General features: G+C 36.1%; 1 protein-coding gene across 1 annotated transcript in view; it reads right to left on the bottom strand.

The window, feature by feature from the left end:
* LOC134658697 (protein lap4) overlaps positions 1-18189 on the bottom strand; it is a 122471-nt gene extending 104282 nt beyond the window's left edge. Inside the window, exons 1-2 of the mRNA XM_063514352.1 lie at positions 17861-18189; positions 15310-15427 (exon numbers count right to left, since the gene is read on the bottom strand). Coding sequence (XP_063370422.1) covers positions 15310-15427; positions 17861-18019 — 277 coding nt within the window. The 5' untranslated portion in view covers positions 18020-18189. The remainder of the gene's footprint in view (positions 1-15309; positions 15428-17860) is intronic.
* Between the last annotated feature and the right edge of the window lie 1256 nt (positions 18190-19445).

The raw sequence follows: 19445 nt of genomic DNA, 5'->3' as shown, positions 1-19445 counted from the left end.
GGATGAATCCTGAAATTATGTGAGTGATGAATATGATGATAGTGACATTAAATAAAACGAAAGAGCAAGGATAACTGTAATAATGGCAAACCAATTTTGACGGAAATTTGAAAAAAATGTTGTCTGGTTGGTTAAGTTGGACTACAAATGTGACTGGTGAGGTGAAGTCAACAAATTGGATAAAATTATTGCAGACGGCGGCATTGATTGTTTATTGTTGTAATAGCTTTTAGGATATATCTGGTATTCCAGTGAGCCTTTCTAATTCCCCTTTTTAATAAAACTATATATTTTAAGCGATTCATATCCAATACCGGGATCCCGGGATCCCGGTATTGATGAAGACAGTTTCGGTATTAATACCGGTATTGTGAGAAGTCCGGTATTTGGAAGCCCTAGTAGACATGTACATTGTACCTATGTTAAAATAAATTGTTATCAGACTTGAGATAAGCCATTTTTCCAATGCGCGCCCTTCCTAACAGCGCCTATAACCACATCTAAAGAATTCTTATTATTTTTTTATTTTTTTTATAAGTACTTACACGCATGCGCAACGCAACAAAGTACCGATTTTTGTTGTTTGTTTGTATTGCGTGATTAAACGTTAACTGATTAAAACGGCTTGTCACAGCGTTTTAGTCCCCATTTTATTGTGTAAATTCGACCAATCATATTTTCAATACGTGCGTTTCAATTAAGTGTTAACAGGTTAATTCAGTATGAAACGAATATCAGTATTAATCTGGTAATTTGGTAAAAATACCATACTAACTTCTTATTGTTAGCATATCAGGAACTTAATTTTCCTATGCGTAGGTACTAATAATGAAATAATTAATCTCAAGTAGCATGATTATTACATAAATTACATTTATTACAGTAAGTACTATTTACTTCAAAATGTTACCGCATTAAGTGCTCGATTTAGAATATTTAGATCCTCATTCATGCTCACTTTGGAGAAGTTATTTCAAATCTTTATAAACTCAAAGTATAGTGTAAAATATACCATTGGCTGTCACCATTTTCTATAGAATAATATGCAAATAGCTGGGCACTATTTTACAGCTTGCAACGTTCGTATCTTACACAGAGAAAGCATAATTTGCGAGACCTCGCCCGAGGCACGGTTCTAAAACGGTATCCATAACGTTCCGCCGTGTTCTTTATATCGTAGCTAATTGAACTTTCTTGGGTTAACCTAAAACGTTTTTATGAAAAATGCATGGCAATATTGGCAATTAGATAGGCAGTAGTGTGGTAAGTTAAGAGTAGGTATTATAATACTCATTGTACCTTTATGTGTAGTGATCAATAAACAACACAGACATGTCTTTACGTACGGGGATTACTGTGCATTTAATAAGATAAATCAGCTATTGGATAAAATTATTTCAATATAAATAAATAGTACGTACTTTATATTTTATGCAGCATGTCCGTGATCGTACTATCGTTGTCATTAAGTAATCGTTACTTTTTAACAAGCTTTTATTAGGTCGACCTGTATGTAACTATGTAATGGAATCTAAGGTAACTAATTTAACCATCTTCCAAGGATCGTAGCGTCAAGAAAATTGGCAGCTGTATGTAGTTCTGATGACAATACAATAATATGGTACTATCGAACTGATCTGATGACGGAGACAGGAGGTGGCCATAGGAACTCTCGACCTGTATGTACGAGGGTAGTCCCAGAAGTGACCGACCTGACAAAGAAAACAAAAGAAAATCTAAACTTTTTTTTATTATTTTTCTACATAATCTCCTTTTAGTTCCATGCACTTAGCCCAGCGATGTTCGAGAGCTTCAACACCTTGTTTGTAGTGAGATTTGTCGAGGTCTTCAAAATACCCATCAACCGCAGCCTCCACTTCATCATTGCTGGCAAATCTTTTACCACCAAGCCATTTTTTTAAATTAGGAAACAAAAAATAATCGGAAGGGGCCAAATCAGGCGAATAGGGTGCATGATTCCTCATGCACCCTATTCGCCTGAGTAATTCGAACTTTAACTCGCGGATTTTGGTCATGGCCTTGGCACACGTGTGTACTGGTGCATTGTCTTGGTGAAACAAAATTTTTTTTTTCGCCAGATGTGGTCGTTTTTGACAGATTTTTTCACTCAATTGATGCAAAAGGTTGGCATAATACTCGCCATTGATAGTCTTTCCTTTCTGAAGATAATCTATGAAGATTATCCCACGGCAATCCCAAAAAACGGAGGCCATGACCTTTCCTGCTGATGGAACTGTTTTAGCCTTCTTTGGGGCCGGTTCTCCTCTTCGAGTCCATTGCTTCGACTGTTCTTTCGTCTCTGGTGTGAAATAATGCACCCACGTTTCATCCATAGTAATATAACGCCGCAAAAACTCCGCTTTATTGTTGTGAAATTTTGCCAAACACTCGGTCGAAATATCTTCGCGATGTATTTTTTGTTCGTCTGTGAGCAATCGCGGCACCCACCTTGCGCACATCTTTTTCATATCCAAATTTTCAGTTAATATGCGATGTACAGCACTTTTTGAAATACCTGCCATGTCTGCTAGCTCGCGTACTTTCAATCGACGGTCATCTAATACCATTTTCTGGATTTTTTTTACAGTTTCTGGCGTAGTCACTTCATTTGGTCGACCACATCGATGTTCATCTTCACAACTAGAGCGACCTCGTTTAAACTCTGCCACCCAATATTTTACTGTTGTAAATAGGGTTGCCAACCGTACTATATTATATAGTATTGTACTATATTTTGGCTCTCTGTACTATATATTTTTGGAAAAATATATAGTACGCTAAAATACTATATTTCCGATTAAACGTATATTACACTTAAGTAAGTAAGTAAATCTTTATTGCAAACCATGGCATTACATAGATGTTACAAATTATGTTAAGTTGCACATGGACCCCGGTGGGGTGTAGCAATTTTTCTTATAACTAGCTTACACATAATTATACAAACTAAACTTAACTACTTATGTTTAGTATTTTATCTAAAAGTACTATATTTTTGATGCCTTATTCTGGAAAATACTATATTCCACCAAAAAATAGTTGGCAACCCTAGTTGTAAACGATGGAGCAGACTCCCCCAAAGTAGAATCTAGCTCCGTTTTAATACTAGTTGGACTAAAACCTTTCAAATGAAAGTATTGTATCACATAACGATGGCCAATTTTCTCCATGTCGGAAAATTTGTTCACAGCGTTCACTATTGATGGCTACTAAACAAAAGAAAAACGACGCTATGTGTTCGAATTTCAAATTTAAACTTTATAAAGAGGTATTCTGTTTTAAAAAAGTATTTACTCAAAATAAAAACCTCTTTAAGTGTGTCAGGTCGGTCACTTCTGGGACCACCCTCGTAACTAACATGTAATGGAATCTAAGGTAACTAATTTAACCATCTTCCAAGGATCGTAGCGTCATGACAATTGGCAGCTGTATGTAGTTCTGATGACAACACAATAATATGCTACTGTCGAACTGATCTGATGATGGAGACAGGAGGTGGCCATAGGAACTCTGTAATTAAACAACGCAACCTAATTGTGTTAGGGGTTTTTAGAATTGTCTCGATGAGTATTAGTTGTCTGTCGTAAGAAAAGTACAGTCAGCGATAAAAGCTTGTACCTAAAATTAAATTTTTGCCAAAAACTTATTAAATCCATATGTTAATTAGGTAATTTCATTATAGTTTTAAAAGGACGTCATCTTATAAAATACAGTTAGGTATTTATCGTCAAAAATATGAATATTGTACCGACCGATATCACACTTGTTGGTCTTGTTCCTCTATTTTTAAACGCTGCACACATAAACCGGTGCAACGAAATATACTGTGAATGGCGAGGAATGCAGTATTGCCACTTCCTTTTACAACGTATACTTTTAGTGGGTCGGGTAATATAACCACATTCAATACCTGATCAGATCCTGTCCTATAGGTACCTGTTAGATGGCAAATTTAGTCGATTAGACGGTCGGATATTCGGTCGGGCGTCTTTAACTGCCAGATTCTTGTTAGCCAGTTTTTGCCACAGGAGATTACAAATGACGGGATGACTTAGAACACTTTCCTCGGCAATAAGCTTGAAGGCTCACAAATAGGGACTCATGGAGTATAAGGGTAAATGTTCTTATTCTACAATTACATAAAAACAATTAGGAAGAGTAAACTGATAGCAATTTAAATAAAAATATGTACTATACATAGTATCAATAACGAGGTGCTAAGCAGAGATTTACTGCGTAGAGACGACCGCCAGCGCGCGAGGTCGATGGAAACCTCATGTGAGCTAATTGTCATCACTGGCCAGGAGTAGAATGGACCAGTTCTTGGTTGGTTTATTTAATTCTTTACAACACTGCAGGAATTACCTATTCAAAGTATCTATTGAACCGGCGAGCTCTGTATGGAAATGTTACTAAAATACGAATTGTAAAAAATCTCTTCATTAGATGTCGATCGGTATTAGGATAAAAAAACATTTTTAACCGACTTCAAAAAAAAAGGAGGTTCTCAGTTTGACCCGTATGTATGTATGTATGTATGTATGTATGTATGTATGTATATTTGTTCGCGATTATCTCGCGTTTGGCTGAACCGATTTTGATGCGGTTTTCAAAAAAGTGTTTCTTACATTCTGGAGAAGGTTTTAGTATACATAGATCTGAGCTGATGCTAAACCCTGGCTGTACCTAGTGGAACTCAGGTTTGGTGCAACATAGGCTCACGCTGTTTTGGTCATCCGTCACATCTTTATGAGCACTTGGGAGAGCAGTACCCAAGATAGAGCTGATGCTGAACCCTGGCTGTACCTAGTGGAACTCAGGTTTGGTGCAACATAGGCTCACGCTGTTTTGGTCATCCGTCACATCTTGATGAGCACTTGGGAGAGCAGTACCCAAGATAGAGCTGATGCTGAACCCTGGATGTACCTAGTGGAACTCAGGTTTGGTGCAACATAGGCTCACGCTGTTTTGGTCATCCAACACGCCTTGATGAGCACTTGGGAGAGCAGTACCCAAGATAGAGCTGATGCTGAACCCTGGATGTACCTAGTGAAACTCAGGATGTACCTAGTGGAACTCAGGTTTGGTGCAACATAGGCCCACGCTATTTTGGTCATCCGTTACATCTTGATCAGCACTTGGGAGAGCAGTACCCAAGATAGAGCTGATGCTGAACCCTGGCTGTACCTAGTGGAACTCAGGTTTGGTGCAACATAGGCCCACGCTATTTTGGTCATCCGTCACATCTTGATGAGCACTTGGGAGAGCAGTACCCAAGATAGAGCTGATGCTGAACCCTGGCTGTACCTTTTTAGTGATAGGTAGGTACTTCATTGCATAGAACGGTACTATTCAGGTTGTGTACTGTAGTGTAACTCAGGTTTTGTTGCTACATAGGCCCACGTTATTTTGGTCATCCGTCACATCTTGATGAGCACTTGGGAGAGCAGTACCCAAGATAGAGCTGATGCTGAACCCTGGCTGTACCTAGTGGAACTAAGGTTTGGTGTAACATAGGCCCACGTTATTTTGGTCATCCGTCACATCTTGATGAGCACTTGGGAGAGCAGTACCCAAGATAGAGCTGATGCTGAACCATGGCTGTACCTTTTTAGTGATAGGTAGGTACTTCATTGCATAGAAGTACCTACCTATCACTAAAAGCTGGAGAACCCTGGCTGTACCTAGTGGAACTCAGGTTTGGTGCAACATAAACACTTTGTTTTGGTTATCCGACTTGTCGTCGTGTGCCTATGTTGCAGAGTTCCACTAGGTGGGTCGATGAACTTTTTTCTAACTGCCTTTAAAAAAAGGACGTTCTCAGTTTGACCCGTATGTATGTATGTATGTATGTGTGTTCGTGATTATCTCGCGTTTGGCTGAACCGATTTTGATGCGGTTTTCAGAAAAGTGTTTGTTACACATTCTGGAAAAAGTTTTAGTGTACAGTACATGGATGGTTTGAAAAACCAATTGGACCCAGTAGGTGGCCATGCTATCGGTATACCTACCAACAAATTTAAGTTGCTGAAACCGATTTAGATAAAATAGTGGGAGTGGGAGCATTTACATACAAATCGTTTAGCACCGAAACGTCATATTATGTTGTGACGCAATTATCATCGAGTTAGGCCATCCCCAACATTAGTAGGTAGTTACTAGCCCAAAACTAAATGGAGAGCCTAAAAAACTAGTATTTTAGCCCAAAACCTAAAATAAATGAAGTACCTACCTATCACTAAAAAGTAAAAAATAAAATAAAATAAATAAAAAAGAATTAAAAAATTAAAAATAAACAAAAATAAACCCAAAATAAAATAACTTAATATAATATCTTTTTTTTTAAAAGGGAACCGCCTTCAAAAAACCAACCCACTGAAAAGCACAAAATAATTTCTATATGGCACTTCTCTACGTGTCCAGTCCCTATCCCGTCAAAAGCAAATTTCTGCCAAAAAGTAATTAATACCTAATAATAAGAAAATTAATAATCATCCGGGTAATTACTTAGTTTTTGAAGGCGGTGCCAAACCAACAAAAACATTCTTTACTACCAATCAGAAAAAAAATACGAGTACGTTGTAGTACCTACAAGAACTAAATTAATGAGTAAACCAACTATGTCTTTATAATGCAAGTAAGTGAAGCGTTCGTTCTTCGTTGTCTAAAATATCGGTTCTCAAAAATTTTGGTTTGGCACCGACTTCAAAAACTAAGTAATTACCCGGATGATTATTAATTTTCTTATTATTAGGTATTAATTACTTTTTGGCAGAAATTTGCTTTTGACGGGATAGGGACTGGACACGTAGAGGAGTGCTATATAGAAATTATTTTGTGCTTTTCAGTGGGTTGGTTTTTTGAAGGCGGTTCCCTTTTTTAAAAAAAGATATTATATTAAGTTATTTTTAATTTCGTATGGCGCTCCTATTTGACATAATACATAACATAATAGGACGAGCACTTGCTCGCTCTTATATTATTATGTGCCTATTGCGACGCATTGATGTTGATATTGTTATTGATTTTTTTCCCGTCTGGATTGAAAGATGGCAGTCGCTTTCGTAAAAAAGCGGCCAAGTGCGAGTCGGACTCGCCCATGAAGGGTTCCGTATTTAGGCTATTTATGACGTATTAAAAAAAACTACTTACTAGATCTCGTTCAAACCAATTTTCGGTGGAAGTTTACATGGTAATGTACATCATATATATTGTTTAGTTTTATCATTCTGTTATTTTAGAAGTTACGGGGGGGGGGAGACACACATTTTACCACTTTGGAAGTGTCTCTCGCGCAAACTATTCAGTTTAGAAAAAATGATATTAGAAACCTCAATATCATTTTTGAAGACATATCCATAGATACCCCACACGTATGGGTTTGATGAAAAAAAAAATTTTGAGTTTCAGTTCTAAGTATGGGGAACCCCAAAAATTTATTGTTTTTTTTTCTCTATTTTTGTGTGAAAATCTTAATGCGGTTCACAGAATACATCTACTTACCAAGTTTCAACAGTATAGTTCTTATAGTTTCGGAGAAAAGTGACTGTGACATACGGACGGACAGACGGACAGACAGACAAACAGACAGACATGACGAATCTATAAGGGTTCCGTTTTTTGCCATTTGGCTACGGAACCCTAATAAAAAAGTGCCGTTACTAGCTGGGCTTAAAGATTAAGGGCCTACTGCAGCCGCGTCTGGCGCTTCGTAAACCACGCCCGCTAGTTCTTCCCTCCCCGCTAACACGCACACATGGAAACGCTTCGCGCCGCACGTGAAGTTTGTGTGACCTTTTAGCACCATCTAACGTTACAGAAGTTAACTACCATTATACGCAGTCGCTGCGGTCGGCCAGAAACTTAAATTCGGAAAAAATTGAAACAGATGGCGTTGTTACTTGTTCATAATAGCAAACAATAAAATAATTAATTAATAAACCTGAATATTTATTGTTGTTTTGGAAGATGTTAACAGCATAGAAGCAGCAGCGTATATAGCATTTAAGTTAAGAGTATTGATAATAAGAAAATAGCACAAGAACAGAAAAGAGATTATTTTTGTATAAAATATGATGAAAACAGATTTACTTGATTACGCTCACCTGACTTTGCGGTCACTAAATGCAAATTTCAACCTTATTGTTATGGGGTTACAATACCCCTGGGGTTGCAGGCGTCCATAGTCGTTATTATTATAAATGCTTTGGTTGAAATGCTTTTTAACCCTCGAATTTTTCATAGGTACAGTCACCTGCAATAATATGTTACTCTTCGACGGCCGCAAAAATATGTGACACGCTCTTATGGCTCTACAAATAAGATCTAACATGATCTACCGCAAAACGGCCTTCGATGTGTAACATATTATTGCAGCTGACTGTACTCGTATTCATTGTTGTATAGGTAGGTATTAATATCTTTTATCCGATCGATTTGCATTTATTTGAAATAAATCACAGTGTTTAGTAATTATATGTTTTATTGAATAAGAGATTATTTAGGTATGTAATGAATACAGGGTGCCTTTTAGAAACACTCATTTTTAGGGTTCCGTAGCCAAATGGCAAAAAAAAAAGCGGCCAAGTGCGAGTCGGACTCGCCCATGAAGGGTTCCGTATTTAGGCGATTTATGACGTATAAAAAAAAAACTACTTGCTAGATCTCGTTCAAACCAATTTTCGGTGGAAGTTTACATGGTAATGTACATCATATATTTTTTTTAGTTTTATCATTCTCTTATTTTAGAAGTTACAGGGGGGGGGGGGGACACATTTTACCACTTTGGAAGTGTCTCTCGCGCAAACTATTCAGTTTAGAAAAAAATGATATTAGAAACCTCAATATCATTTTTGAAGACCTATCCATAGATACCCCACACGTATGGGTTTGATGAAAAAAAAATTTTTGAGTTTCAGTTCGAACCCCAAAAATTTATTGTTTTTTTTTTCTATTTTTGTGTGAAAATCTTAATGCGGTTCACAGAATACATCTACTTACCAAGTTTCAACAGTATAGTTCTTATAGTTTCGGAGAAAAGTGGCTGTGACATACGGACGGACAGATAGACGGACAGACGGACAGACGGACAGACGGACAGACAGACAGACAGACAGACATGACGAATCTATAAGGGTTCCGTTTTTTGCCATTTGGCTACGGAACCCTAAAAACGGAACCCTTATAGATTCGTCATGTCTGTCTGTCTGTCTGTCCGTCTGTCCGTCCGTATGTCACAGCCACTTTTTTCCGAAACTATAAGAACTATACTGTTGCAACTTGGTAAGTAGATGTATTCTGTGAACCGCATTAAGATTTTCACACAAAAATAGAAAAAAAAATTTTTTTTGGGGGTTCCCCATACTTAGAACTGAAACTCATTTTTTTCATCAAACCCATACGTGTGGGGTATCTATGGATAGGTCTTCAAAAATGATATTGAGGTTTCTAACATCATTTTTTTCTAAACTGAATAGTTTGCGCGAGAGACACTTCCAAAGTGGTAAAATGTGTGTCCCCCCCCCCCTGTAACTTCTAAAATAAGAGAATGATAAAACTAAAAAAAAATATATGATGTACATTACCATGCAAACTTCCACCGAAAATTGGTTTGAACAAGATCTAGTAAGTAGTTTTTTTTAATACGTCATAAATCCCCTAAATACGGAACCCTTCATGGGCGAGTCCGACTCGCACTTGGCCGCTTTTTCTGGATAATTTTGAATTTCAATTGTCAGGGGTGCCTACATTATTTTTTAATACATTTTACAACGACAACAAACAAAAGTTCTAATTCGCCGTATTTTTATTACCCGGGTCGATCGCAACAAAATAGAAAATCATGTTTTTCAAATCTAAGCGTTATTGTAATTTATCTCAAATAACCAAAAAGTCAATCTGACTAGAACTTAAAAACGAACTGAATTATTTTATTATGTCGATTTTTCTTGGTGACCCAGGAGAATTTTTTTTTGTATCCCGTACAAAAAGAGCGTATCCCAATCGCGTATCGGTTTTGGTTTTTACTTATAAGTGTGAAAAATATATTCTACCATATACGAAGGATGTGTGTTTTTTCATGTTTTATGTGTCTTTTTGTACAATAAAGTGTTTTACTGCTACTAATATATCATATTAACGATTAACTAAAAAGGTATTTACATCTAATTTAACTGGTACATTATTAAAGTCCGCTAAAATTAATATATACCTATTAAAAAAAATATTTGTTAATATGTCCCAAAATCATGGCTCATTTTTTAAGTCTCCTGACTTACCAAACATATCGCAACGAAGGCAAGGGTACAACGCGGCATCGTGAACCTAATAACGTAAGGTTTCAGTTACTTTTTTAGTCGCCGACCATTTTATCCGGGGTACGAAAAGAGGTATTAGATCTATCCTGGGTCTAATATGTTATAAAAACATAGTTTTTTGAAAAATGTTCGTAGGTAGTACACAAAATTTACATTTTCTTTTAAATGTGATTTGGGTCATCGTTCTCCCTGGTGACTTTTCTGGTGACCCAAGAGACATCAATTTTATTATGACTCAGGAGACTTTTTTTCTATGCACTTTGATTTTTTTGATGCGCTAATTTTGTAATCTAAAATAACTTTAAACTGCTGATATACTTATATCACTTTGCTGATGAGTGGAAGTGGAATTGAAACTTTATTTATTGTTCTCTCCCTTGACATTTTGGCATACATTTGACATGCTGCAGTGCACTCCTAACGTTAATAAAGACATAATTTTTAGAAAAAGCTTTAGGAAAACTCACTCTTGAGCTTAAAACGATTAAGTCCTTATCATATTATGTTAGATTTTTAGTACAGACCCCAAATCAGTGAAAATGTCTCTTAGCCAACTAAATTTGTCCCTGGGAAAAGTACGAAATCCCTAAAAATTGTACGTACATTTCGCATTTTTCTGAAGGAACGGAATTCATAAATTGGGTTATTATTATTTTTTCAGATTATTTGATTGCATTGACATATCACCAAGATAGATAGAACATTTAAGTTACCAGAAGAAAAGCATTTGTGTTCTTTTATACAGTATGGAAAAAGTAGGTTCGATTCCCGGGCGCGACTAAGCGAATTTAAAAAAAAAACAACGTGTTGCATTCCGGGAGTGCCGACAGAAGTGAAAACTCAATGACTAGTCCAAAATGTCTGCAGCACTATGTATAATTGACCCATCCTCCTTTCTATTGAAAACTTTTGGTTCCGAAATTGCTGGTCAGTGAGCTTGTTTAAAATTCGAAATTCAAATTTATAGCGTTAATTGTTTAAAATTCGAATAGAAATTGTAAAGTTACCTTGCAGACCTCGCATCTAAATATATTTGGTCATGATATTTTGAGTTTTATTCACCAGTACTAGAGTTCACTTTTATTAGCGATTTCATCAAGATGTAGCTTTATTGAATTATATTTGAGTGATATAAAGTTATAATACTGTGAGATCCTCGTATTTCAGCCCGTACAAGATTATAACCTTTTTCATGTAATGTAATTGAGTTTTTCTTTATTGATTTAAATGCCATCTAAATGATTGGCCATCTAAACCTTACGGTCACATGATCGCCTTACGCTGTCTGAGTTTATCATTTTTTCCCCACCTCAAAAAGTGCCTAGCGCCGCTAAAGAAGTTTTCACTTCAAAAATCTTTGAATGCAGTTGTTTCTTTAAAAAACAATAATGTTTCATTTAAGTAAAATGAGCAAACTTAAGGTTTTAAGGCACTTTCCCTCCAGGGCCCATAATTTTTTTCCACCCGGTAGTAGACAACTATTTTTTTCGACTAAATTAAGTTTTATTAGATAAATCGTTGATCACATGGTTCGTTTCACACATCACATCAAATCGTTTGTCATCACAATCAAAATTTGTCAAAAGTAATGAAATTTATGCCAAAAAAACATAAATAAAACATATAAATTCAACACATTTTTTTAATAAAAATTTTTCTCGATGATATAAAAAAGAACATCGACAAATTATGTTCAAAGAATTAATATCAAAACAGATGTCATAATTAGGATTGGCTACTTTAAGAAAGGGACAGAGAGATTTAATCCTCTCGCTCTGCACGTTTTTCTCATTCCTCCTTGTCAAGCCAAAATAAACTATAAAATGATAGTAACACAGTACATTGTAATATTCACTTTTTCTACGGTATCATGTCATTGTAAATTACTTATGTGAAATTGTAGTGGCGTGCGACTTTTAAACCGGAGGTCACGGGTTCGAACCCCGGCCCGTGCAAGTGAGTTTTTGTAAGTAGGGACCTTTTTTTAGTGGTACTTAAATATAATAACTTTTCGTATTATTGAAATAAAATATTTTATTCAAACAAACTTAATAATATAATAATAATTAAAACGAATAATATCAATTAGTTTTTAATATTTATTCAATTATTTTAAATTATTTAAGCATGAAACATACTAGATTTATTTTTATCATTACAATAGAAAAAAAGCAAAAAATATATTCTTATCGATATTTTATTTTCAAACAAAAATAAAGCAAAAAGTTACGGTTAGATTCTGATGGCTAAATACCAAACAGCTACCGATACATTTCAATATCTGTCGAAATTTCCTAACCCGTTGTAACTGACAAAGAGTATAGATTTCGACGTAGCATGACGTAGTCTAGCAAACACGCACACATGCGTAACGTATAGGCCTGTAAGAAGGCACCATCATAGGTTTACCTCCGATTCCGTTACTACTCAATGGAGTTACGACTCAACGTTTATTGGATATTAAAATTTTACGTAATTCGGAGCGCTGCGCGAAGTGACATAGGTCTTACCTCTTTGAGGCACGACGGCCATCTAACATTACTGGCATAAAGGATGCATTTATGACTTTGACGCATGACAGAAAGAGAAACCGAACTGCGTAAAATGGGCGTTTGCTGTTGAATTCATAAAATCAAAAATCGATAATAAATCCATCGGTAAAGGATAATAAGTTAATATTTAGTTCTTTGAAAGTTAAGACGAGATGAAAACCTTTGCTGTAAGGTGGGTTGTGCTGGATATGGATGTGTTTTCTAGTTGCACGAAGCTAAAACCGAAAAATGAACACGTAAGTTTGGATTTATTTTCTATCGAGAAAATTTTAAGCATTCGTGTTTCGACTACTACGAAATCTCTTATCATATAGTCAAGAAACATATATCCGAAAATGACTACTGTTTGTTTCCGGGGCTAGCCACTGCCACCTTTCTAAGATCCTGTTATTTTTCGATGCACGGCCTTAAGTTACCAAGTGAAACCCAGGCCTCCTTAGCTCGGGTAACAATGCCGAGACAATATGATAATTTTTCTATGAATACTGTCCAGGTATTCCCTAAAAACTCATAAAAACAAGATCGGTAAAACATCACAACTTTCACGGACGAATTTAATAGAAATATTAAATTAGTTTCCATAAAAGACGTAAAAGATGTTCTCGTCGTATTTAATATTCCCAGAAGTTTAATTTAACAGAAAACGGACAAATGCCAAGTAGCTAATTTCATTTTCCTCCTTTACAGGATTCCTTGCAAATCATTTCGTTATTTACTCGCAGCTTATGCGAACTAGGTTCAAAAATGCTACAACGAATAAAAGCAGGTCATCAAATTAGTGGCAATTTATCATTCACCTGGGAACCCGAGAACAATCAACAATGACGATGCTACAGTACCTACTAAGAATGTGTAAACTATGTTTTTTATAACCATCAGTGACGTGGTAAGAACTAGGAAAGCAGAAGGACGATTTTCAATGAAAGAGCACTATTGTTTTCGCACCTGAGCCGTACCTAAAGCTACGTGGAGATATGCGGTGACGCATTAGAAGCACGCGACGTGCATGGTTACGTTTCCGAGTGTTTTTTTTTCTTTATTTGTTTTAATTTTTCTATACTCATAGCAGTAAATTTTAAGTGGTCTCTAAACTATTTTAATATTCAGTGAAACCTCTAAAACACAAACCTCTAGAAAATAAATAGGTATTTTTGGGACCAATGCAGGCAGACGTCTATTAAGAACCTATTATTATTTCTATTAGCGATAAGCGACTTGATATAAGTAATGCCAAAATCAGTTGAGCATGACGGATATAAATAATTATTAGGTTCATGATCATTAATTTTGAGTAAGTTGCCTAATTTACTGATTACATGAGTAATGTATTGCAATATTCAATAGATTATTCAAGCTGGAACATCAGAATAGATAAATAGTTATTATGTATACCTAACAGGTAGGTACATTATGTAATGTTTAGATAAGAAATCAAGCACAACTGCAATTAACCTCGTCACGGTCGGTATGCTGGTAAAATACCTACCTTTTTGTACAACCGTATACATGTATAGTTATAGGTTATAGACAATATTTATAGACATTTTTATTTATATAGCTGGTCAACCAAATCTTGACAGTAAAAAAAGGCGCGAAATTCAAATTTTCTATGGGACGATATCCCTTCGCGCCTACATTTTTCAAATTTGCCGCCTTTTTCTACTGTCAAGATCTGGTTGACCAAGTATATAATTGGTCGAATTTATTTATAATCCATACTACTTTATGGTGGGGAATAAAAAAAAATGCGAGACTGTGACAAGGACAAACAATAATAGCGCTTTCGCTGCTACTCCTACTGAAAGATACATAAGACTATCCCGTTCGGTCATTTTTCCGCCCACCCCTCATGCCTGATCCAGTTAAAATACTAGAATCACGAGAAAACCAGACCCCACAATCAGATGGGAATGGAATAACAATGCTGAGGAGAGAGAGGAGTGGTCCTAGGAGGAGCCAATGTGGCGTTAAAATCAAAGCAGGAAGTGGTGAAGGAAAAACCCCTTCCCTACAAAGACCGAATTTCGGACAACCTAAAAAATCCTAGGACCGAGTAGTGTGTAGGTATCAGTATAGAAAATGGGTCATTGTATTTTATCTCGCATAGAAATCGGATACCTACACAATTTTTTATGATAAAAGAAAAAACGCTGTTCCGTGTTTACTTTTATAAATTTTGTTTATTATTCTAAATGTCCTGTTTTTCAGAGCTATGAAGCTATAATTTTAGCTAGAAGTTAATTTCATTCATAACAAGGTATGTCTTTTTACAGCTTACATTCCACTCATATATAACCATAAAAAAGCTATTAGAGCTGATAGTTGACTTAAATCAATAGTTTCCACATTCTTAAATAATGACTTAAGTGCTAAGCTGTCCAATGAAAATTGTAGCATAACATTAAATTATTAGTACTCACCATTTCTGGAGACATCTAGTTCCACTAAGTTCTCAAAGTTCTGTATGTCTGGCGGGAGTTTATGTATTTCATTGTCACTAAGCCCTAATCTTCTAAGCCGATGGAGTCTGAAGAAATTCTGTAACAAAAATATGGTAGGCATTAACACACATATGGATAACACTTTGGTTCTAGTTTAATTTTGTTGTAATGAAAGTAAAGTAGCACATTAGTTTAAAGAAACCATGTCTCTGTTCAGCCTTGTTTAAATAAAAATATGTTGAACTTGTTGTTTTAGGTTAACAATACAAGTATAGGCACATAATGTATTTCCTCATTATGACAATAATAACTCCAATTGCCTGCTATATGAGAACTAGGTCTAGAACACCTGTTTATAAATACATACCACTATAAAGTATCTTTTCATATCAAATATCAGTTTCGCGAATTGTTTAAATTAAAAATGACATTTTAAGAATTAATTAAGAGGGGACAATAGCAGGTTGTTACAAAAACTTGATGACTCTTATGGCAGGGGTTCTTGTTAGTGATAAGTTTATTTAAATGTCATAAAACAAAGATTTCAATAGTGATCAGTTAGTGATTACAACTTTGAAACATTAAGCCGGCCACACACACTAGGTTATAACCGATGGTTATGCCTGCACAGTTCACTTGTGCAGGCATAACTGAACGTGTGTATGACATGACTCCTTGCCTGCGCAAGCAAACTCCTTGCCTGCGCAAGCAAAATTGAAAATATCAAAATTTATATTTTTTGCCTGTCGGTTGTGCTTGCGCACTTCGCTTGCGCAGGCATAACTGAACGTGTGTGGCTGGCAGGCTTGATAGGCTTCAGTTATCCAGTGATTGCAGAGGGGATAGGTCGCACGTCACTGTGCAACAATGTCGTCTCGCAAACGAAATGCAATTGTACAGGATTTTTAGTAGATATTTAGGGTTCCGTACCCAAAGGGTAAAACGGAACCCTATTACTAAGACTTCACTGTCCGTCCGTCCGTCTGTCACTAGGCTGTATCTCATGAACTATGCTAGTTAGACAGTTGAAATGTTCATAGATGATCTATTTCTGTTGCCTCTAGTACAACAAATACTAAAAAACCGGCCAAGTGCGAGTCGGAGTGGGGCTCCCATGATTTTTTTTCCGTTTTTATATATAATGGTACGGTACCCTTCGTGCGCGAGTCCCACTCGCACTTGGCCAGTTTTATTATTTTTAAGTGTGGAGTGGATTCATGGTTTGTATGCGTGTATGGCTGACGAAATATAAACCTAATAGCGCTATTGCGTCGACGTCAACCACCACTACCGGTAGGGCTGAATGAACGCGACACGCGATCGACAGCCCGCCTGCATCCGGCCGGGCGTCCCTACACTACATCTACATCTACCACTACCGGTGCCATGATGGTTTGAACTGAGAGTTTGTGCAGGTTTGTCGTTACGTGTGTGTGCCCTATGGAACTCGGTCGTGCCTGTTGGTTTTGCTTGCACAAGCAAAACCGACACGCAAAACCTAGTGTGTGTGGCCAGCTTTACTTGTTACTATTTTGACTATTTATGCTGAATTTTGAAAAAAAAATCATGAGGGTTTTAGAAAGGCTACCAATGTAACCTAATCTAACCCAATGGCTTTTACAGAATGTATTCTTCCAAAACAGAAAAATTAAAAGTTTTTGAAACATGATTGGTCAAACATCGGATAAACATTTTTCAAAGTTGCGATATGATACCTATGGAAAACCCTAACAAGTAAAAGTTGGTTCACCCTTAAACATATCCACCTCCTCATCTTAGCACACTCTCGGTTGCATCCTAAATACTTCCCAGTGTGACTTAGTAAACAGTAGTCATTCTTATTTTTCATAGCTTATGGTTGCCAATGTTATCTGGATGGCCTAAATTATCTCATATATTCCAAATTTCACTTCAAAAGACCTCTGCTTAGAGATTACAAATACAATATAGCATATAGCAGGTAGGTATTAAAATAAATTTATAACAGAATCCAATACTAGGGGGCTTCAAAGAAATACCACAGTAGGTACTGTATTTAAACTTAACTTTCCTGTACTGTAATGTTTAGATCAACATTTCCTACATCTAAAGTTTCCACAAAGTAATCTAGTTAATATATAATATATTCCTGATGTATTAAACCTTAGATATTTTTATGTATACTCAGGGTTATTTAAGATTAATTATTATGGAATTGTTTAAATAACGTTATTAACAATTATAATAAATTATAGTAAGCGATTGAATTACTTAATTTGTTTAATTATGCAAACCAGCTGCTGCGCAGAATAAAATTGTTGCTGGTTTGTTTACCAAGTGAAATTACTAGGTGAATAAGTTTAAAATTGTATGTCAAATCACATAACACCTATTTGACAAGCTTTTATGAGTATAATGCAGCAAAATACCACGGCTTTCTTCGCAACTCGTAGTAAAACAAGCAACAGTAAGTTGTAGTCGTTATATTATTTACAGTTCAGTGATAAGGTGAACGCCCACGATCTTATATTTTAGGTTACAGAAAACAAACCTTCGGTAAATCCCTTATGTGGTTCGCATCCAAAAAAAGTTCCTCTAAACTCCTGGAATACCGCAAAATATCTTCGGGTACTGTTGGCAACGAGCAGTGCCGCTTGTCTACACATTCCACTTGGCGATTACATTTGAACAAAGGTATACATCGAAACATGTTGATCACTACACTTCAAACAAACTATGTAATGTTAAATCACTTTTACGACACATATTTGAGCACTTTTCAATTTCAATATTATTTCAGCATATTCTTTTGATAACGATATCAAAATAATCCATAAAAATATACTCGCACCTCACCCTAGAAAACGAAGCCACAAACTATCAATGTTGCCAGTGACAGTTTTTAATTCAGATTTGATGACGATGTGATTTGCTAATGTGGTAATGAACGAAAAATGCGATTGTGAAGCTTCGTAACGTAAACGACCAAATATTAATGCTAACCCAAAATGAAAAACAATACGTAATCTAATTTCGAATATATCTATTTTGACTTTGATTTTAGATGGATTTTAGTTATAATGGCAACACCAAGTAGTAAAAAAAAAAGGATTTAATGTACGGCCCTAATAATGCACGGCCGTACTTGAGATGGATATGTTGCTACTTGCTAGGCTTTTACAATCCTAGCAATAAAAGAAAAGGCATGCGATTTGTAGTGTACTTAGAGCATTTAGTAACTGGAGACGCCTTGTCTCTCATTACTGTGTGTGTAGCTGTAGTCTCACGTCTGACACGTCTGCCGATTTTTGTGGGGGAGGGGCACGTTAAATTTATGGGTATTTGTACGTAACGTACAAACACGGAAACAATGTGGAGTACGTAAACCATAAATAGTGTTCCAAAATTATGCAAAATATTTTTATTCCTCACGTTGTCCCGGTATTTTGCTGCGGCTCATGGGAGCCTGGGGTCCGCTTGGCAACTAATCGCAAAAATGGACATAGGCACTAGTTTTTACGAAAGCAGTCGCTGCCATCTGACCTAGTAAAATCTGCAAGATATTATGATATGAATAATGATAGTCTGTGCGGAAAGGCCGGAAAGAGAAGAGTCGTGGGATTTGAGGGCGCGCCAGTGCTATTTTATGGTTTTTGCTATGCTGACAATATGGGCAATAGAACTGTAATTTTACTATCTGGGATATAAAAATAGTGCATAAGTAGGTAGGTCTTATTGGGATATATCCGGTTCTCTCATCTCACGATGTTTTACTTCGCCGAAAAGTCACTGCTAAATATGAAATATAATTTCGTAACTAACAGAACCTAGTAAACAAACTTACAAATAAAGAAATATATTATTAGGAAAAGTTCTTTGTAATCGAAGTCTGAATTAAAATAATGTCACTTGTGTTATGTTTGATTTAGCTTCAGAACAACCAGGGACACTTATAAAACTATCTTATTCTGAATTGGATATGATTGAATCCGGCACGTAGATTACAAATTCTTGCATATCACCTACATAGCGGTCTTTTATTCGAAATACCGTAGGTAGGTACTTTTACTCAATCCTGATTTTTTTTTACATATAAATATGCATCAAATGGCAAGTATCAAGACTATTTGTCAGTT

This window comes from Cydia amplana, chromosome 2 (genome assembly GCF_948474715.1).
Source record: "Cydia amplana chromosome 2, ilCydAmpl1.1, whole genome shotgun sequence".
Classification (NCBI taxonomy): Eukaryota; Metazoa; Arthropoda; class Insecta; order Lepidoptera; family Tortricidae; genus Cydia; species Cydia amplana.
The sequence above is the reverse complement of the archived record's forward strand: the minus strand, read 5'-3'. Positions and strand labels throughout refer to the sequence as shown.